The sequence below is a fragment of the Myodes glareolus genome, chromosome 7 (genome assembly GCF_982192425.1).
Source record: "Myodes glareolus chromosome 7, mMyoGla1.1, whole genome shotgun sequence".
Classification (NCBI taxonomy): domain Eukaryota; kingdom Metazoa; phylum Chordata; class Mammalia; order Rodentia; family Cricetidae; genus Myodes; species Myodes glareolus.
In genome coordinates, this window is record NC_142032.1 from 55,180,365 (window position 1) to 55,199,975 (window position 19,611).

The 19,611-nt window shown below is 51.7% G+C and overlaps 3 protein-coding genes across 3 annotated transcripts; 2 read left to right on the forward strand and 1 right to left on the reverse strand.

The window, feature by feature from the left end:
• The first annotated feature begins 18 nt into the window (after positions 1-18).
• Esrra (estrogen related receptor alpha) lies at positions 19-10,878 on the forward strand. Its single transcript, XM_085693557.2, has 7 exons — positions 19-252; positions 1,459-1,795; positions 7,357-7,473; positions 7,612-7,740; positions 8,968-9,135; positions 9,227-9,496; positions 9,847-10,878. The coding sequence occupies exons 1-7, from the start codon at positions 34-36 to the stop codon at positions 10,104-10,106; spliced, it is 1,500 nt and encodes a 499-aa protein (XP_085549683.2). The 5' UTR covers positions 19-33; the 3' UTR covers positions 10,107-10,878.
• Trmt112 (tRNA methyltransferase activator subunit 11-2) lies at positions 10,826-12,058 on the reverse strand. Its single transcript, XM_048457791.3, has 5 exons — positions 11,898-12,058; positions 11,559-11,773; positions 11,370-11,471; positions 11,161-11,250; positions 10,826-11,085 (listed from the first exon to the last, which is right to left on the reverse strand). Exons 2-5 carry the CDS (start codon positions 11,634-11,636, stop codon positions 10,978-10,980), a joined length of 378 nt encoding a protein of 125 aa, XP_048313748.2. The 5' UTR covers positions 11,637-11,773; positions 11,898-12,058; the 3' UTR covers positions 10,826-10,977.
• A 103-nt stretch (positions 12,059-12,161) lies between these two features.
• On the forward strand, positions 12,162-15,065 carry Prdx5 (peroxiredoxin 5). The gene is made up of 6 exons (XM_048457790.3): positions 12,162-12,370; positions 13,662-13,796; positions 14,111-14,242; positions 14,510-14,548; positions 14,664-14,725; positions 14,805-15,065. Exons 1-6 carry the CDS (start codon positions 12,203-12,205, stop codon positions 14,908-14,910), a joined length of 642 nt encoding a protein of 213 aa, XP_048313747.1. The 5' UTR covers positions 12,162-12,202; the 3' UTR covers positions 14,911-15,065.
• Positions 15,066-19,611: the final 4,546 nt, after the last annotated feature.

Here is a 19,611-nt window from a genome sequence, read left to right on the forward strand (position 1 = left end):
GCATAAAGCACCTGGCCCGGCCCCCTGATTTGCATGCGCAAGGCCGACCCCGCCTCCGCTGTCAGCTGGAGGAAGCGGAGTAGGAAGCGGCCGCGATGTCCTTTTGTGTCCTACAAGCAGCCAGCGGCGCCGCCGAGTGAGGGGGACGCAGAGCGGCGGGGCGGCGCGGCCAGAGGAGGCGGCCCCTGCTCATCCCGGCGTTCCGGGCCGCTCGGCCCCCATGCCTGCCCGCCAGCCCTGTCGGAGCCCCAGGTCCGGGGGCGGAGGGGAGCGCGGCCGCGGGGGTGGGCGGGCGCGGCGGGGGCCATGTGCGAGCGCGGGCGGGGGGCGGGTTGCGGGCGGGGTCGCGCCCAGTGCGGCTGCCGGGTCAGGACGGGTCTTGGCCCCGGGTTATTCTTGGACCTCGGAGAGAGCCTCCGGGCAGCGTTGAGCTCGACCCTTGAGCTTTGCAGGAACCCTCGGGGTGGGCTAGGGTTGAAAGGGGCCCTGGAGGCCACGTGGGGGCGCTTGCAGGGGCTTTGGGCTACCTTCCTCCCTGGGTCATAGGTCATCGCTGCGCGGGGGAGAACTTCTTCCTTGTCGCCTCTTCTTACTTCCTGATAACCTGATAGAAGTCCCCCGCGGGTAGTGGGGGAGGGGGGGACACAAGTAACTTCAGGCAACTTCCCAGAGGTGTGTGCAGGTTGAGGCGCCGGGGTGGGGGGGCGCCCCGGGAGGTCGCAGGAGGTGGTGGACTCTGCGGCTGCTGGAGTGTAAGAATGCACCGTGCAGGCCTGGGGTGCAAAAGAGGTGGAGCCGCGCCCTACACGGCGTGGCTGTACTGGGCTTGCTAAGGCAAGAGGGGGTGGTGTGTCAGAGGTGAGAGGTTCTCTTACAAGGGTCTGGAGAGAGAGTGTGATCATAAGACTTGAGTGTGAGTTTGCTTATTGAGTGTGCCCTTTTACTGGGAGTGTGTGAAAACTGGAACTGGTTAAAGGCCATGTGTGAGTGTGAAGATCCTCAGGAGAGAGTGAGCATGTGTGGACAGGTGGAAACTCCTGAGAGAGTGGCTAAACACCCCCTCCCCTCCGCCGTGTTCCTAAGTGTGCTCTTGAATACTCAGTACCTAAATGGAGCCCTCCCAGCATCTGGAGAAAACTCGGGAGAGGTATTACGTTTGGGGGTTGAGAGTTGCCTGCAGGTTGAGATTAGCCTGCTTCCTGGCTTGGGTGGGAGCTAGACTTGCCAAACCTCTCCCTGGTTCCCAAGAGGAGGACCTGCTGTCAGTTAACTGGCCCCAGAGGCTCTGGAGACTCTGTTCCCATGGTGACAGCTGGGGGCCCTCTTCATGGGCAGCCCTTCCTTGAACTCTGCCTCCTCTCTCTCCTTGACTGAGCCTGGAAGCTTGGCCTAGGCCCAGTGTTGCCCAACCCATGTGGCAGAGTGCCTGTCTGTGACCCTGATGGTCTTTCCCTGCAGGTGACCAGCATCATGTCCAGCCAGGTGGTGGGCATCGAGCCTCTCTACATCAAGGCAGAGCCAGCCAGCCCTGACAGTCCAAAGGGTTCCTCAGAGACTGAGACTGAACCCCCTGTGACCCTGGCCCCGGGACCAGCTCCAGCCCGCTGCCTTCCAGGGCACAAGGAGGAGGAGGATGGGGAGGGTACCGGGTCTGGTGAGCAGGGCAGTGGGAAGCTAGTGCTCAGCTCTCTGCCCAAACGCCTCTGCCTGGTCTGTGGGGATGTGGCCTCCGGCTACCACTATGGTGTGGCATCGTGTGAGGCCTGCAAAGCCTTCTTCAAGAGGACCATCCAGGGTGAGCCCCTACCCCTCATCCTCTGCTTCTGTGCCCTTTGTCTAGTAGCCTTTGGACCTGGAATCTTTCAACAGTGCTGGTATAGAGAAGCATGCAGGAGGCCCTGAGCCTGTCTGGTGCTGCTCAGGGTTGGCAGTCTAGAGTTTGAATTTCCTTGTACTTCCCAGGGAAGTTGTTTTTGTTTTTGTTTGTCTGTTTGTTGTTTTAAGAGGCTGTTGGCTGAGGACGGCCGCTGAGTTAGTGGAGCCCGTGCCTGGCTTGCAGGAGGCTCTAGGTTCTGTGCAGCCCTACACAACCAGGTGTGGTGTTGCATACCTAGAATCTCAGAACTTTGGAGGTGGAACTAGGAGAATCAGAAATTCAAGGTCATCATTAACTACTAATAAGTTGAAGGCCAACTAGGACTATGTGAAAAGAAAAAGGAAAGAAAAGCCACTAGCATAGGTCATTGGATTGGAATGGGTATAAGCCAGGACACAGGTGTCTGTACCTGTCATAGAATTTTGCTCCTGCCCCCTAACCCCAATCAGATTCTCTGTGTTGCCACCCTGGCTGTCCCGGAAAGTGTTTGTGGACTAGGCTGGCCTTGAACAGCTATCTGCCCTGTGCTGGGATTAAAGGCGTGCACCACCACCACCTGGTGCTCCTGGCTTTCTTTTTGCCTCTAGTAGTCTCTACTTATCCCCAGGACGTCCCAGAATTCCTTCTTTTAAGGGTAACTGATTTGTATGTATATGAGTTCAAGACAACCCTGGACTACAGGGCAAGTTTCAGGACAGCTACACAGAAACCCTGTTTCCAAAAAAACCAAGAGGAAAAAAGGTTAGGCACTCCACTCTCTTCTGTCACTGCTTTTTCTCACCCAGAAGCGCATGTCAGAATTTGAGGCCACGATGGAGATACTGTTGTGAACATTCTCTGGGGCAGGCCTGTTACGTGTTTATGCCACCACTGGTTATTTTGGCACTGTACTATATAATTTACAAAAATGTTTTTTAGCTGAGTAGTGGTGGTGCTTTAATCCCAGTCCTTGGGAGGCAGCGGCAGGCAGATCTCAGTGAGTTCAAGGCCAGCCTGGTCTACAAAGTGAGTTCCAGACAGCCAGTATATTACACAGTGAAACCCAGTCTCAAAAAGCAAACATTGAGACATTATCTTGTTATGTAGTTGGCCTGGAACTTACTGTTCCAGGCTGGCCTAGAACTCTCCATCCTTTTGCCTTGGCCTCCCAGGAGTACTGTCGTTATAGGCAAATCCCACTGCAAGTAATTAAAAAAAAATTCTTAGTATGTATTCATTTGTTTGTTTATTTTTTTAAATAATTTATTTTAACTTTATTTTATGTGCATTGGTGTAAAGGTGTCAGCTTCCAGGGAGTTGAAGCTACAGGCAGTTGTGAGCTGCCATGTGGGTGCTGGGAATTGAACCCCGGGTCCTCTGGAAGAGCAGCCAGTGGTCTTAACCGTTGAGCCATCTCTTCAGCCCCAGTATGTATTTATTTTGTGTGTGCATGTGTGTATACACTTACAGCCACTGTATATGTGCAGAGGTCAGAGGTAACTTGTGAGAGTCAGTTCTTGACTTCTGCCATCTAGGACCTGGGGATTGAACTCGGGTCATCAGGTTTGGCATCAAGTGCCCATACCTACCTACTGAGTTATCTTGCCACCCCTCAAATGGTTTTTGAACACTTTTTCTTGAGTGCTTGTCCTGTGATGATAGGTGCTGTCCCTTTACTTTCAGGATCTCAGCACCTTGTGCAACCCCATGAGAAACGGTCAGGGTTAAGAGCCAAAGCACAGGGAGGCTTTGTAGCTGCTCAGATCTCTCCAGTAGAAAATGACAGCCCTGGCATTGGTGCAGGCCCAGAGCTGAGCTCTTACACGCTAGACGGCTGCCTCTGTGTACCACTGGTAACTGGACTTCGGACCACTGATAGTGACATTCCTGTGAAGTGTGTTGTGGAGCTTTGTTGTTGTTTTAAGACAGGGTTTCATTGTGCAATCCTGGCTGACCTGCCGCTCACCCCATAGATCAGGCCAGTCTTACATTTACAGAGATCTGCCTGCCTCTGCCTCCAGAATATTGTGACTGAAGGAATTAATGTGCTACTTGCCTGCTTCCAGTTAGTTTTGACTTAGCTGAAGTGCACTGGCCTAATACCGCTCCTTGCTGGTCAGGGCCAGGTGCCTGACATATGCCTCCATTCTGACTGTGGGCCAGACCTAACTGCTATAATTACCTTCATTCATTCTCTTTTTCTTTCTTTCTTTTAAAATGGAGATAGGGTCTCACTGTATAGCTTTTGCTGTCCTTACAGGAACTCTATAGATCAGGCTGACCTGGGGCTCACAGAGATCCGCCTGCCTCTGCCTTTTGAGTGCTGGGATTAAAGGCCTATGCCATCATACCCAGCTCCGTTCATTTTTTTTTTCCAGCCTTCCTCTTGTAGTATGATTTTGAGGGGATGGGGTGAGGGAGGTTGCTAGTGAGAGAATTCAGGGCCTTGTGAATGCTGAGCACGCACTGCCCCAGTGAGCTACACTCCAGTCTCAAGTATACGTTGTTTTTAATCATTCTAACTTTGCAGTTAGGAAAACTGAAGACTCCCAAATTTTAGAAATAAGAAGTACAATGTACAGTTGGGCAGTGGTAGCACATACCTTTAATCCCAGCCCTTGGGAGGCAGAGGCAGGCGGATCTCTGTGAGTTCAAGGCCAGCCTGGTCTATAGAGGGAGTTCTAGGACAGCCAGAGCTAAAAAGAAAGAAAAGAAAGAAAAGTGTAGATCAGGCTGGCCTGATCTACATAGCTGAGTTCCAGGGCAGCCAGACCTATAGAGAGAGTCCCAGTCTCAAAATAAGCATATAAATAAGTAAACCAAACCACAGATGATAAGTCCCCACATCCCTTGCTTAGTTCTCATTTTTAAGCAGAGTTTTGCTGTATAGCGCAGGATGGCTTCCATCTAGAGATTCTCTACCTTTTGCCTGCAAAGTGTTGGAATACAGGCATGTGTGCAGCACACAGACTGCCCCTTGCTCTTTACCACCTGTGTTCTAGACACGGCTGAGACTGAGGGTGGCCAGGGGAGCCTGATTTTCAGAACTGTCCTCTTTGTTTTGTAGCATGTGCTGGAAAGCAAGGAGCAGGGTGTCTGCTAAGGACCTGTCAGGACCAGGACCAAGGGCTTCCCTGAGGAGGCATCTTCAACTGAGTATAGCAGCCCTGCTGGGTAGAGGAGGAGAGAAGCATGAAAGGCCTGCTGGCTGCTTTGTGTGATTTGTTCCTTGGGCAGCTGTGAGGCTGAGGGGCCACTGGTACCTACTACACATCAGGCCTTGTGACTAGCCTTGGGAAAGGGCTGACAGTAGATGGGATGAGAGTGAACAGACAGGTTAAGGCGTTCACACTGGCATTCATCTAATCCCAGCATTCAGGAGGCCTGAGGATTGTGAGTTCAAGGCCAACCTGGGCCACATATTGAGTACATATCTTGCTATAGAGCAAGACAGTGTCTCTTCCCTGGTGTGGTGGCACATTCCTGTGATTTTAGCATTTAGAAGAGGAGGCAGTAGGACCAAGGTTCAAGGTTATCCTCCACTTCATAGTGAGTTAAGAGGCCAGCTTGGGCTACATCTGACTTTGTTCAAAAAAGCTCAAAAGTGGGGGCTGGAGAGATGGCTCAGTGGTTAAGAGCATTGCCTTCTCCTCCAAAGGTTCTGAGTTCAATTCCCAGCAACCACATGGTGGCTCACAACCATCTGTAATGAGGTCTGGCCTGCAGACATACACACAGAATATTGTATACATAATAAATAAATTTTTTTTTTTAAAAAAAAAAAGCTCAAAAGTGGGAGCTGAGGAGATGGCACATTTGGTAAAGTGTTTGCTGTCTAAGCAAGAGTATCTGAGTTAGATGCTTGGTACTCACATGAAAGTCAGATGTTGAGAGACAGTGGCAGGAGGATTTGGGATATGTAGTTCAATGAGAGACCTTGTTTCAAAATATAAGGTGAAGCCAGGCAATGGTGACCAGGCCTTTAATCCCAGCACTTGGCACGCAGAGGCAGCTAGATCTCTGAGTTTGAGGCCGGCCTGGTCTACAGAACTAATTCCAGGACAGCTAGGACTGTTAGATAGAGAAACCCTGTCTTGAAAAAACCATATATATGGTGGAGAAGTCAGTCATACTAGGCACAGCTTTAACCCAGTGCTCAGGAGGCAGAGTTTGAGGCCTGCCTTGTCTATATAGTGAATTTAAAGCTAACAAGAACTGCACAGTGAGACCCTGTGTCAGAATCAAAGTTGAGGGCTGTTGATGGAGACACACAAATCCCACAAAATCTCAAACCAAATCAACCAGGTATGCTGTGGCTTATGCCCATGAGACTGAGGCAGGAGGATTGTTGCAAGTTCAAGACTAGGCTGGACCGTGGTGTGACACCATCTCAAAAAAGCAAAACAAGAGCTGAAAGCCACAGGATAACTGAACACACGTGTTCTGTATCAGATGATAAGACCTGAGGGATTCTGCAGGCCAGACGTAGGGATTTGTCTCAGGGTGCTCAGGAAAGGCCTCTCCAAGGTGATAGGAGGTAAGGGAGCAAATGTGGTTGCCAGGAATAGAGCCCCAGGCAGGGAACAGAATGCCCTGAGGCTGGCTCTGTCTGCGGAGCGTGCAGTACAGAACAGGATTATAAGTGATGGAGCTAGGCTGTGAGAACCTGTAGGACACTGCTTCACCTAGGCTTATACTTAAGAGAACTGACTGGGGAATTTGATCAGAGGACAGGGGCAGGATCCCTCAGGCTGCTATGTAGAGAATAGAGACAGCAGGAGGCCAGTGAGCCACAATAGTGACAGGACAAAGATGGAAGCTGTAGGCGGAGCTGGGTTCTGGTGGGTGAGAAGGTGACACTCCCACATTGCCAGTGGCTTGGGTTGTTGTTGAGGGAAGGGAAGATGTTACTTAGGTTTCTGGAGCAGTGGAAGGTGGTTGCAGACTTGGCAGGAGAGGTAGGGGATTGGAGAGCTGCTGTCCGTCTAGAGCGCCCTGCTGTTCAAGCTGAAAGTCTGGGAGGGAGGGAGAATGAGGTAGGACAGCCCCAGGGGCTGATCAGTTCACTATACAGAAACCATAGAGCTGCCAGTGGGTGGGAGGACCAGGAGAGCCTATCCTAAAAGCAAAGGAAGATAGTATTGGAGGATTTCTAGGAGTAGAAAGCAATGCTTTAGGCAAGGGAGGCGAGGATTCAGTGGAGCCTTGGATTTATCCTGGAGGTTGCTGTGGCCCTTAACAGCAGATGAGGACAGTGTAGGCCAGCAGTATGGTTTTAGGGCGAATATGCAGCTTGACTTCCAGGGCCTGGCCTCATCCAAGCAGGGTTCCCCCAGTGCAGTGGCTGTCCCCTCCCTGCCCTGCTCATGGCATCCTGCTCTCCTTTTCCTCCCCATACCCCCAGACTGGTGCTTGCCTGGGGTGAGTCAGGGCTCTCCTGTCATCTGGGCCCCCACTGGGCTCTGGGAGGCTGCCACTGGAGCCCTGCCTCTTCCTGGCAGGGAGCATCGAGTACAGCTGTCCGGCCTCCAATGAGTGTGAGATCACCAAGCGGAGACGCAAGGCTTGTCAGGCTTGCCGCTTCACCAAGTGCCTGCGGGTGGGCATGCTCAAGGAGGGTGAGCGCTGGGCAGTGCCTGGGTGAGACGGAGTGGGGGGTGTTTCAGTGGTTGGGTGGAAGCCTGGGGAGGAAGTGAGGGGAGTAGGGCTCTGTGGGGCAGCTGTTTTATGGACACAGTCTGGTCTTACAATTCAAGGAGTGCGTCTGGACCGTGTTCGAGGTGGGCGACAGAAGTACAAGCGACGGCCAGAGGTGGACCCATTGCCCTTTCCAGGCCCCTTCCCTGCTGGTCCTCTGGCAGTAGCTGGAGGCCCCCGGAAGACAGGTGAGATCCTGGGTTCCTAAGCTTTGGGCAGGGGACAGCCACTGGAGAGGTCTGTTTGATTTTTTTACATGCCCGGTCTTACCTTCTCTCATTTCTTTTTTTTTAATATTTATTTATTATGTATACAATATTCTGTCTATGTGTATGCCTGCAGGCCAGAAGAGGGCACCAGACTTCATTACAGATGTTTGTGAGCCACCATGTGGTTGCTGGGAATTGAACTCAGGACCTTTGGAGGAGCAGGCAATGCTCTTAACCTCTGAGCCATCTCCCCAGCCCCCCTCTCATTTCTTCCCAAGACATAATTATGAAAATATCTTCATGGACCCAGGATGTAGCTCAGGCAGTAGAGTGCTTGTCTAGCATGCGTGAAGCCCTGGGTTTGGTCCTTAGCACTGCACGACTTTAAGCCCAGCACTCAGGAGGCAAACCAGGATTGGGAATTTGGGATCATAGGTGGCTACATTCAAACATAATAAACTACTTCACAGTTCAGATGCCCAAGTAGGAAGGGTTCTATTGCAGTGACAAAACACCATGACCAAAAACAACTTGGGGAGGAAAGGGTTTATCTTACAACTCTGGGGCCAAACTTCATCACTTGGGGAAGTCAGGGTAGGAACTCAAGGCAGGAGCTGAAACAGGCCACGGAAGAACACTGCTTACTGGCTTAATCCTCTTGTCTTGCTCAGCCTGCTTTGTTACATAACTCAGGCCCACCTGCCCAAGAACGACCACCCTCAGTAGATGGGGCTCTTCCACATCAGTCCTCAACCAAGAAGACACCCTACAGACGTGCCTAGGGGCCAATCTTACAGAGGCATTATCTCGATTAAGATTTCCTCTTCCCAGATATGTCTGTCTGTCTGTCTGTCTGTCTGTCTGTCTATCTATCTATCTATCTATCTATCTATCTATCTATCTATCTATCTATCTATCTATATCTATCTATAGTTGACAAAAAACAAATCAGCACAGGGTTTCTTTTTTAAAAAGTTGTCAGGGGAACTAGGACCTCTAAATGTTAAGACTAGGGCTGTATGCAAGCTATACCCAAGCCCCGGGAAAAGGGCTCACCTTTCTCCGGGAAAGTGCGCTGTGATTTCAGGTTTACCAGTGCTCTCAAGCAAGGCTGGAGGGGAATTCTGGGAGGCACTTGGCTCTGAGGGGCTGCAGAGATCCGCTAGATCTGTGTTCATGACTCTAGTCCTGCACCTGTCACTGTAGCCCCAGTGAATGCTCTGGTGTCTCATCTGCTGGTGGTTGAGCCTGAGAAGCTGTATGCCATGCCTGATCCAGCCAGCCCTGACGGACACCTCCCTGCTGTGGCCACACTCTGCGACCTTTTTGATCGAGAGATAGTGGTCACCATCAGCTGGGCCAAGAGCATCCCAGGTAAAGGGTTTGGTGGTCAGGGCATCTCTGAGCAGGCAGGCCACTTCTGACTGCTGCATTCTTGACCGGTCCTTTTCCTGCCGCCCTCCAGGCTTCTCCTCACTGTCACTGTCTGACCAGATGTCAGTACTCCAGAGTGTGTGGATGGAGGTGTTGGTGCTAGGTGTGGCCCAGCGTTCACTACCACTGCAGGATGAGCTGGCATTTGCTGAGGACCTGGTCCTGGATGAAGAGGGAGCCCGGGCAGCTGGTCTGGGGGATCTGGGAGCAGCCCTGTTGCAGCTGGTACGGCGACTGCAAGCCCTACGGCTGGAGCGGGAGGAGTATGTACTGTTGAAGGCTCTGGCCCTTGCCAATTCTGGTGAGTATCTACGGAAGGCACACACAGGTCCCCCATAAAGACCTAGAATTGTCAATGGTGGTGGCACAGTCCTTTTTTATAGATAAGGACAATTGAGGCTTAATTACTGAAAATCACCAAGTAAGCCAAGGTCCTGAATTGTACACAGGATTCTGAGCCCTAGTGCTGTGCTGACAAGGAAGTAGTGGAGGGGAAGGTGTGGAGGACAAGAGGTGGTCACAGGTGAGAAAGGGTGGCCCTGGCTCACAGGCAGAGCAGTGAGTGGATTGTGCCCTGTCCAGCAGTGCCCAGACAAGTGAATCCTGCCCTTTCCACAGTTACCTCAACCAGCGATTCTCCTCTCTCCTCAGACTCTGTGCATATTGAAGACGCTGAGGCTGTGGAGCAGCTGCGGGAAGCCCTGCATGAGGCTCTGCTGGAGTATGAAGCTGGCCGGGCTGGCCCTGGAGGGGGTGCTGAGCGGAGGCGGGCAGGCAGGCTGCTGCTCACACTGCCACTGCTCCGCCAGACAGCAGGCAAAGTCCTGGCCCATTTCTATGGGGTGAAGCTGGAGGGCAAAGTGCCCATGCACAAGCTGTTTTTGGAAATGCTTGAGGCCATGATGGACTGAGGCAAGGGGTGGGACAGGGTGGGGTGACTGGCAGGATCTGCCCAGCATGGGGTGTTAGCCCCAAGGGGGCAAAGCTGGAGTCTGGGCAGTGCCACAGCCTGCTGGCAGGGCCAGGGCAATGCCATCCGCCCCTGGGAGCAGGCTTCATGCCCTCCCCTCCCCCTTCTAGGGGGTGTCAGAAGCCAGGAAAGTGAATGCCCAGGTGTGGGCACAGTGCTGCCCCTTGCAAGCCATAATGTGCCCCCATGAGTGTAGGGGGCCTTGCGGAAGCCATAGGGGGCTGCAGGGGATGTGTGGGAGGCAGAAACTGATCTCAGGGAGGGAAGGGGATGGAGGCCACAGTCTCCCAGTGGGCGATGCTTTTGCTGCTGCTTAATCTGAACCCCTCTCCAGAGCAGAGGGGGGCTTGGAAAGCAAAGGCCCCTGTCCCCTTTGCTCCTCTCCTCATTCGCATTGGGCATTAGTGCCCCCCCCCCTTGAAGCAATAACTCCAAGCAGGCTCCAGCCCCTGGATCCCTGGGGTGACCAGGCCCCCCCCATCAGCTCCCACCTTGAGGGGTGGGGGACAGCACTGCCTCTATGCCCTGCAGAGCAATAACACTATATTTATTTTTGGGTTTGGCCAGGGAGGCGCAGGGCCATGGGGCAAGCCAGGGCCCAGAGCCCTTGGCTGTACAGAGACTCTATTTTAATGTATATTTGCTGCAAAGAGAAACCGCTTTTGGTTTTGAACCTTTAATGAGAAAAAAAAATATACTATGGAGCTCAAGTACATGGTGGTTGGTGAGTCACTGCGGGTTGATCGGGGTCACACACCTATTTAACAGACTATACAACGCGTCACAAAATGCCCAGAGTGGTAGCTAGCAAGTTATGTCTCAGTCTCGTCGTCGTTCAGCAGCATATTGGGGATTCCGCGGCTGATGGGGAAAAGACGGCCAGATTCTGGGCATTGCAGGGTGCCCTCTAGCACATCAACCTGTGGGAGAGCAGGGCAAAGCTGAGTACCCGGAGCTTCCGTGTAGGGCACCTAGGCAGGTGACAAGGCTCTCACCTCAAGCAACACGTGATGCATCTTCCGCAAAAACGTCTCGTCTTGTTCATAACCTTCAGTCGGCTCTTTGGGTACTTCGGTCAGGTTTAACTGTGGAAGAGAGGCTCACGTGATCACCGGGCATACAAACTCCACTCTGCCCTGGCTGGGGTCAGGCCCCCCAGAGAGCCCGACCCGCTCCCGGGTTGTCATTGGGGCGGGATCCTCACGGTGTTTGCCGCCTGCACAAGCGCCGCCCACTCCACTTTAGGGATCATCCGCGCTACGAAGTCCGGATTGAACTCCACGGGGTTGATGCGGACCTCGGTGGCCTGCGGGGAGGAAAGGTTTAGCGAGGTAGAGTCGGGCTCGGCGTCTCTATCCTGAGCTACAAGGGCAACAGACTCTAATGCAAGTACCTGCAGCCGCAGCGGGAAGCCACGCGTGCCCACGCCCCGCACATGCGAGCTCAGGAGATTGTGGGTGAGCAGTTTCATGTTGCCACACTGGAGCTCGCAAGGCCGGAACCGGAAGGAGTCCACACTTCTCCTTATGCCACTTCCGCTGTTGAAGCCGTTGAACAACCCGCCGGACCGGAAGTGGTGAACTTGCTGGAATTTCTGGGGTTTTGCAGCTGCAAAGGGATAGGAGAGACTTGAGTTGGATCAAGTTCTGATACAGGAAGCGTTTTTCAGGGAGATTTCAGCGGAGCCGAGACCTGCTCGCTGTAAATGGCACGTACAATGCAAATCACTTACAAAGCAGGTGCCGTGCGCGGCTCTCGTTGAGTATAAAACAAGCACATTTGAGACTTAGCCGGATTACCCCGACCCCTTTTTGCGGTTCAAGGTCAGAATTTGCACCGGTAAACTGGTCACCTCTTTCTGCATGCAAAAAAGGAGCGCGACCCCTGCATGCCCCGGCGCGTCATAATGCGTCTCGGCTCAGCCCCTATAATCCCGCGTGATAGAAGTGACGAGCTGGCGTGGGCGGAGCGGACTCGGCACCCGCCTCCGGTGGGCAGACCTAGAGACGGGCGGGGGGCTGCGACAACGGGGCGGGCATGTTGCATTCAGGGATATACACCCTGGGCGGCAGAGCCGGTTCAGTGCTCGGTGCTGCGGCTAACTGGACGTGCGAGGCCGGCAGAGCAAGCCGGGGAGCAGCAGGGTGGAAACGTAGCGGGGCCCGCAGCTTCAGCAACGCCGCGGTGGCTATGGCCCCGATCAAGGTGACCGGTCCTTGCTCTCCTGGGTTCAACCTGTCGCGGCTCTTTGGGCACCACGGGGGTTCTCGGGCTGTCCTCCTTGAAGCTTTCTTCCTGTCATGCATCCTGCAAGATCCCATCGCTGCCCTTCAGTCCCGGGACATTTCCTTGAGCCTCCCTGTTAAATTAACGGTGTGACGTTCAGGGACAGGTCCCCACTATTTTCAAGCAACTGGATGCTGTGTCATTTTCCATTCTTAAAATATCTCCTTTGCCGCTTTTCAAATCCCTTCTAACCCTTTCCAAAGCCCCAGCCCTTTTGTGATAGTACTAGATGACACTTCACCGCATGTTTTGAAAGAGCTGGGGTCCCTTGGATACCTGGGGTCTGTTTTTCCCATTGCTGTCTCCCCTCTGTGAATGCTTTGCCTTCTTCTGTTTGGTCTTTCTGGAATTCTGGAAGCTTCTTGAACCTACCCCCTTCTGTTCTTGGACTTTATTCCCCCCACCACTTTTTTTAAAGGAAAGAAACAAAAACAACCAAAAAGCAGTCTCACTGTGTAGTCCTGGCTGGCCTGGAACTTGGTGTGTATACCTGACTGACCTCAGACTCTTAAAGATCTGCGTGCCTCTGCACGCAGTGTTGGGACTAAAGGCCCTTTACTTTTTAAAAGCACTCTTTAATATATGTTTAGTGTGTATATTTGGGAACACACATGTGTGCATGTGGAGGTGAGAGGACAGGTTTCTCAGGAGTCACTTCTGTCTTTCTCCCATGTGGTTATGGGGCTAAACTCTGGTGGTTAGGCTTGGTGGCAAGCGCTTGACTTGCTGACCTCAGCCTCACTCCTGTGTCAATGGAGGCCTGCAGGTAGGTGACCCCTCTCGCCTACCCTGAGAGCCTGTATCCTGAACACTTTGCCTTGAGCGTCTTCTCTGACTTTCCATTGTGTGGACAGGATTTTCTTCCTCCCTGTTGCCAGGTGCTTTCTCAACCCCAGACTGGGTGCTCCTCTTTGTGCGTTGATCCATCTTGTGTAGCTTGTTTACACAGCATTGCAACACTAATGGAGGCCTCTCCCTTTCTCTGTGGCCACCAGCTGGCTTGAAACAAAAACCAGGCTTCCTTAAAGCTTGGAAGATGTGGGGCAACCGGAAGATGCAGAGGACGGGGCAGACACCTGGAAACTGGCAGGTGCACTTTCTCTGCTAGGTGTCAGAACCGGCTCCATGAAGATCTGTGTCTGCCTGGATGTGGTTTGCTAGACTTTTTTTTTTTTTTAACCCCCTTTTACCCTGGAGCCCTTGTCTGCAGGTGGGAGATGCCATCCCCTCCGTGGAGGTATTTGAAGGGGAGCCTGGGAAGAAGGTGAACCTGGCAGAGCTGTTCAAGGGCAAGAAAGGTGTGCTGTTCGGAGTTCCTGGGGCGTTCACCCCTGGCTGTTCTAAGGTGAGGCTTCTTTCCAGAATCAGGAGTGTGGGAGAAAAGGACCCGAGTTAAATCTAACACCTCTGCCTGATCCTGCTCGTGGGAGCACTGAAAGATTGTGCTAATGAGGCAGAAGTTTTGCCCATGGGAATTTTATATTTTTGACCACAGATCCTTAGGTTCAAGCTTCCTAGTAGCCAAGGCAAAAAGGAAAAGGCACATTTTACTCCGGGTTCCTTAGCCTGATCAGAGAGATACCAGAGACTAGGAGCTAAAAAGCAGGCTCAGGAACGCCAGCAAGCTGTCTGCCTTTTGACCCTTTCGTTTCCCCTTAGACCCATCTGCCTGGGTTTGTGGAGCAAGCTGAGGCTCTGAAGGCCAAGGGTGTGCAGGTGTTGGCATGTCTGACTGTTAATGACGTCTTTGTGACAGAGGAGTGGGGTCGAGCCCACCAGGCGAAAGGCAAGGTGAGGTCTGAGGTTCTGTCTGAGGGGTCAGACCCAGGTGGGAGGATTCCTTGTTTTCCATTACATTTGCTTTACTTTATGTGTTGGATGGGTACTCATGCCATGGTGTTCAAGTGGAGGTTCTTGTGAGATTTGGTTCTCCCCTCCTGCCATGTGGGGTCCTGGGGATTGAACTCAGGTTGTCAGGCTTGGCAGCAAGCACCTTTCCTCTCTGAGCCGTCACTAGAGCTGGAGGTTTCTTCGTGACATTTACTCTCTGTTCCTCAGGTTCGGCTCTTGGCTGACCCAACTGGGGCCTTTGGGAAGGTGAGTGTGCCACCCTTCCCTCAGCCTGCAGTTGGTCCTGGAGGGACGTGTTATGTGGGGAGCAGTTTCTGACCTGTTTGGGGGCTCTTGACACCCATCTCTGCCTGTCTTCTAGGAGACAGATTTATTACTGGGTGATTCTTTGGTGTCGCTCTTTGGGAACCACCGGCTGAAGAGGTAAAGTGGAAATCCTCGCCATTGGCACGAGGGGTCCTGAGGCTGGCTCTGCCTCTGCAGCTGCGCCCCTTTTCCGCAGGTTCTCCATGGTGGTAGACAATGGCATAGTGAAGGCGCTGAATGTGGAGCCGGATGGCACAGGCCTCACCTGCAGCCTGGCCTCCAGCATCCTCTCGCAGCTCTGAGACCCCGGCCAGATGGTCCTCTGTTGCTCCCATCTTCCCTGCCCAGCTTTGGGCCAAGAGGTCCAGCATCTCCTCACCTGGGGCCCCGTAAATGGAACCTTGACCATATTTCTGCAATAAACAGTCTGATTTTCGTCTTTGCCTTTGGCATGGAATTGTCTGCTTTGCCCTTGCTCTTGGTGTAGCTCCAGTTGGAGCCGAGGTCAATGGCAGTGGTTTGTGGGAGGACAGCCAGGGCAGGTTTTCGGAAGCATCCTCTAACAACCTGGAGGCTGAGGGGAAGCCAGAATTGGCTCTGCTTGGTGCATCCTGAGGCAGCTGGTGCTTGGTCTAGGAGCTGTCTGGTTCCATTTACTCTTAAAACACTGGTCAGGAAGCTGGGCTTCAGGTCTCCCATTTTCATACCTCAGCTCCTTCAGGAGCATCACTGACCAGGTGTCATCAGAGCACACAGTACCAGGCCCAGGCAGTACAGGAAACTACCTGAGGGAGAGGTGTGGCCAGGGGTGAGCAGGGATGAGGCACCAGAAGTCAGGGACACTAGTAGGGCTTGGGGCCTCAGGAGAGGCAGACCCTACTCCTGGTCTTTGGAATCCGTGTTCAGGGGAGCAGGGGATGGCTGGAAGCCCTCGCTGTGTTTAGGAGGTATCTGCTTACAAAGCATCTGACAAGTCTGTGTAGCTGTAGTGAGGTATACCAGTCCTGTACTGTAGCAGGCTTTCTCGTGGACCACAGCCAGCTCCCAAATAAAGACACGGAGACTTAATATTAGTTATGAATGCTTGGCCTTAGCTTATGCTTGTTCCACTAACTCTTATAACTTAAATTAGCCTGGTTTTCATCTTTGTTTTGCTTTAGGGCTTTTTACCTTTCTTTCATTCTGTAGGTCCTAGTCCGTGTCCGGCTGACTGGCCCCAGGCATCTCCCCCTTTTCTTCCCTCCTTCTCTCTTCTGGTACTTCCTGTCAACTAGTTGCTAATCCCACCTCTCTGAACCCAGGTTAATTTTATTTAACGCAAGGTCAACACATCTTTTCATAGCTAAACAAACACAGCATAAGCAAGTGTAACACATCTTTGCCTGGTTAAATAAATATTCCACAACACTATACAGCACTCGGGACCAAAGCAGCTCTGCAGCAGCTAGACACTGAGGCCAGGTGGCGTGGAAGAGGCCCTGTTGCTGAAAGGAACCTCGAGATGGGAATGGCAGAGAAGTTAATACAGAGGTTAGTCTGGAAAGGTAGTATTGGCCTAGGTTATAGCAGGATCGGGCAGTTTGGGTATGGGGCTGCTTGGCTGAGGCCATCAGGAGTTCAGGGCTTTGAGAGAGGTAAGCAACTTGCCTTTCAGCCATCACCAGAGGACTTGTCCTGAGCACAGGTCAAAGTCAAATCTGAGACTGTGGAGCTGGGAGACAGAAGACAGGTGTCGAAAGATTTCTGATGGGATGCAGGGGTGTAAGGTGAGGGCACAGGGCTGGGTGATGCCATGAGCTCTCCGGGTAAGGGGCTAGGTGATGACTTTGACTTTGGGCTCACCTACTAAGGGAACCCATTCCTCAGCTACCTGAGTGGCCAGTGCACCCATTCTTGCTCCTGAGAGTCTCTCACCCTCCTCACCACCCCATAAGTCACCAGCCAGTTCTCCTCTGTCCTCTGTGACACTTGAGTCACAGTGACCCTGACAAGCACAGTGCAGACTTGTCTCTTCTCAGATCTTTAAGATAATGAAGGAGCCATCTGTTCAGGGCGCGAATGGGTGCAGAGCATTGCAAAGACTGAGGCAGAGCAGTGTCCCCTGAGCTGTGCCTCCTCTTCCCCCCTGCAGCCTCATCCACCTTGGCAGACCCTCTCACAGATGCCAGCCTCCATCTCTCACAAGGCCTCTGAAGAAGTGTTCCCTCAGGGCTGTAGAGGTGTGCAGAGGTTAAGAGCACTGGCTGTTGTTCCAGAGGTCCTGAGTTCCGTTCCCAACCACCACAAACCAGTAACCATCTGATGGCTCACAAACCATCTACGAGATCTGGTGCCCTCTTCTGTCATGCGGGCAGGACACTATACATAATAATAATAATAATAAAAAACAAAATAGCTTTTTAAAAAAGAAGTGTCCCCTCCAGTTTCGTACCACTTGTTGGGTTTCTAGGCTGAGAGAAGGGGGTTTACCAGCACCTTAGGACAGCCTTGTGGGGGTTTGTGGGCCCTGGTTGCACAGAATCTGGGGTGACGTGTCTAGTAGCTGAGCAGCACCAGGCCCCTAAGGAGATCAACACCTGCCAGGAGAGTGCAGTAAGGCTGTTTCTAGAGCCTGAAGGAAGGCTAGTCAGGCCCTGTGGATGGGGCCTGAGGGCTTAGGAGACCCGAGGCAGCCCCTGGAACAGGGGCTGGTGGCTTTCCTGGACCGCAGGGGCCAAAGGGCCAGTAATAAAACCAAACAACTGATGTGCTAAAACAATCCTGACACTAGTTTTCTGCTGCTGGAGCAGGAAGCCTGAGGGTCAGCCGTTAGGAGAGGTTTCCAGCATGTGGAGACAGGCAGGCAGATTTTTGTGAGTTTGAGGCCAGCCTGGTCTACAGAGCAAGTCCCAGGACAGCTCGGGCTGGCTACACAGAAAAATGCTGTCTCAGAAAACAAAACAAAACAAAACAAAAAACAAAACAAAAAAAACCTGACAAAGCAAAATATCACTACATGGTGATGCATGCTTTTATCCCAGCACTTAGGAGACAGAGGCAGGCTAGCTGGTCTGCAAATTGAGTTCCAGCACAATTTGTGCTAGGGTCTTATGTAGTCCAGGCTGTCCTCAAACTCCACACATAGCCATGGAAGACCTTGAACTCGTTCTGTTCACCTCCCAAGTGTTGGAACACCTTACAGGTATAGTCTCACCATGTCCTGCTCACCTCTTGTTATTGTTAGACAAAGTCTCACTGTGTACCTTTGGTGACCTGTAACTGTGGATAGAAGACTAGCCTAGAATTCAAGAGTTCTGCCTGCCTCTGCCTTCTGAGTGCTGGGATTACAGTGTATGACACTATACCCCATTCAAGTGTGTGTGTGAGTCTCTTACCTTTGTTATTCTTTTGCTCTGATCCCTTTAAGGGCAAGCCACGCCCACTCCCAGCCACTTCTGACCTCCTGGTCGCCATCTTAACTCTCTCTCTTCTATCCCCATCTCTTGGCGTGTGTACACGTGTTTTCCTCTCTCTGCCCTCTTTTCTATTCCTGTCTTTCTTTCTCTCCTTCTTCTTTAAGTAAAAATGTTTATCCTTATGCTTAGCCTTACGTCTATTTACTATGTCCTGTGAGCCTTTTATCCACCGTACCCGCCTGCCTGACTCGTCCAGCCGCAGTCCAGTCTGCCACCCTGGAGATCTTGCAGGGACCCACAGCCATCCTTGTCAGACTAGCGGAAGCCTCTGCCTGGACTAGCCTGCCTCGGTCACCCTCCAACATATTATTTTTTAAAGAACAAAAACCTTGGCCCAGGCTGTCCTTGAACTGGTGGCAGTCCAGTTTTGGTATTCCAAGCATGAGCTACCACTGGGACTTGTATCTTTTTTATTATACATTTTTTATTAATATTTCTTGAGCTCTACATTTTTCTCTGTTCCTCTCCCTGCTTCTCCCTGCCCCCCTTCAACCCTCCTCCGAGGTCCCCATGCTCCCAATTTACTCAGGAGATCTTGTCTTTTTATACTTTCTACTTCTCATGTAGATTATATCTATGTAAGTCTCTCTTAGTGTCCGCATTGTTGTCTAAGTTCTCTGGGATTGTGGTTTGTAGGCTGACTTTCTTTGCTTTATGTTAAAACCACCTATGAGTGAGTACATGTGAAAATTGTCTTTCTGTGTCTGGGTTACCTCACTCAAAATAATGTTTTCTAGCTCCATCCATTTTCCTGCAAAATTCAAGCTGTCGTTATTTTTTTCTGCTGTGTAGTACTCCATTGTGTAAATGTACCACATTTTCCTTATCCATTCTTCGGTTGAGGGGCATTTAGGTTGTTTCCAGGTTCTGGCTATGACAAACAAAGCTGCTATGAACATAGTTGAGCACATGTCCTTGTGGCACAATTGAGCATTCTTTGAATATATACCCAAAAGTAGTATTACTGGGTCTTGAGGAAGGTTGTTTCCTAATTTTCTGAGAAATCGCCACACTGACATCCAAAGGGGTTGTACCAGCTTGCATTCCCACCAGCAATGCAGAAGTGTTCCCTTTTCCCCACAACCTCTCCAGCATAAGTTGTCATCAGTGTTTTTGATCTTGGCCATTCTTCCAGGTGTAAGATGGAATCTCAGAGTTGTTTTGATTTGCATTTCTCTGATGAGTAAGGATGTTGAACATTTCCTTAAGTGTCTTTCAGTCATTTTAGATTCCTCTGTTGAGAGTTCTCTGTTTAGGTCTGTACTCCATTTTTTTTTTATTGGATTATGTGATCTTTTGGTGTCCAATTTCTTTAGTTCTTTGTATATTTTGGAGATCAGACCTCTGTTTGATGTGGGGTTAGTGAAGATCTTTTCCCATTCTGTAGGTTGATGTTTTGTCTTGTTGACCGTGTCTTTTGCTTTAAAGAGGCTTTTCAGTTTCAGGAGGTCCCATTTATTAATTGTTTCTCTCAGTGTCTGTGCTGCTGGGGTTATATTTAGGAAGTGGTTCCCTGTGCCAATGCATTCAAGTGTACTTCCCACTTTC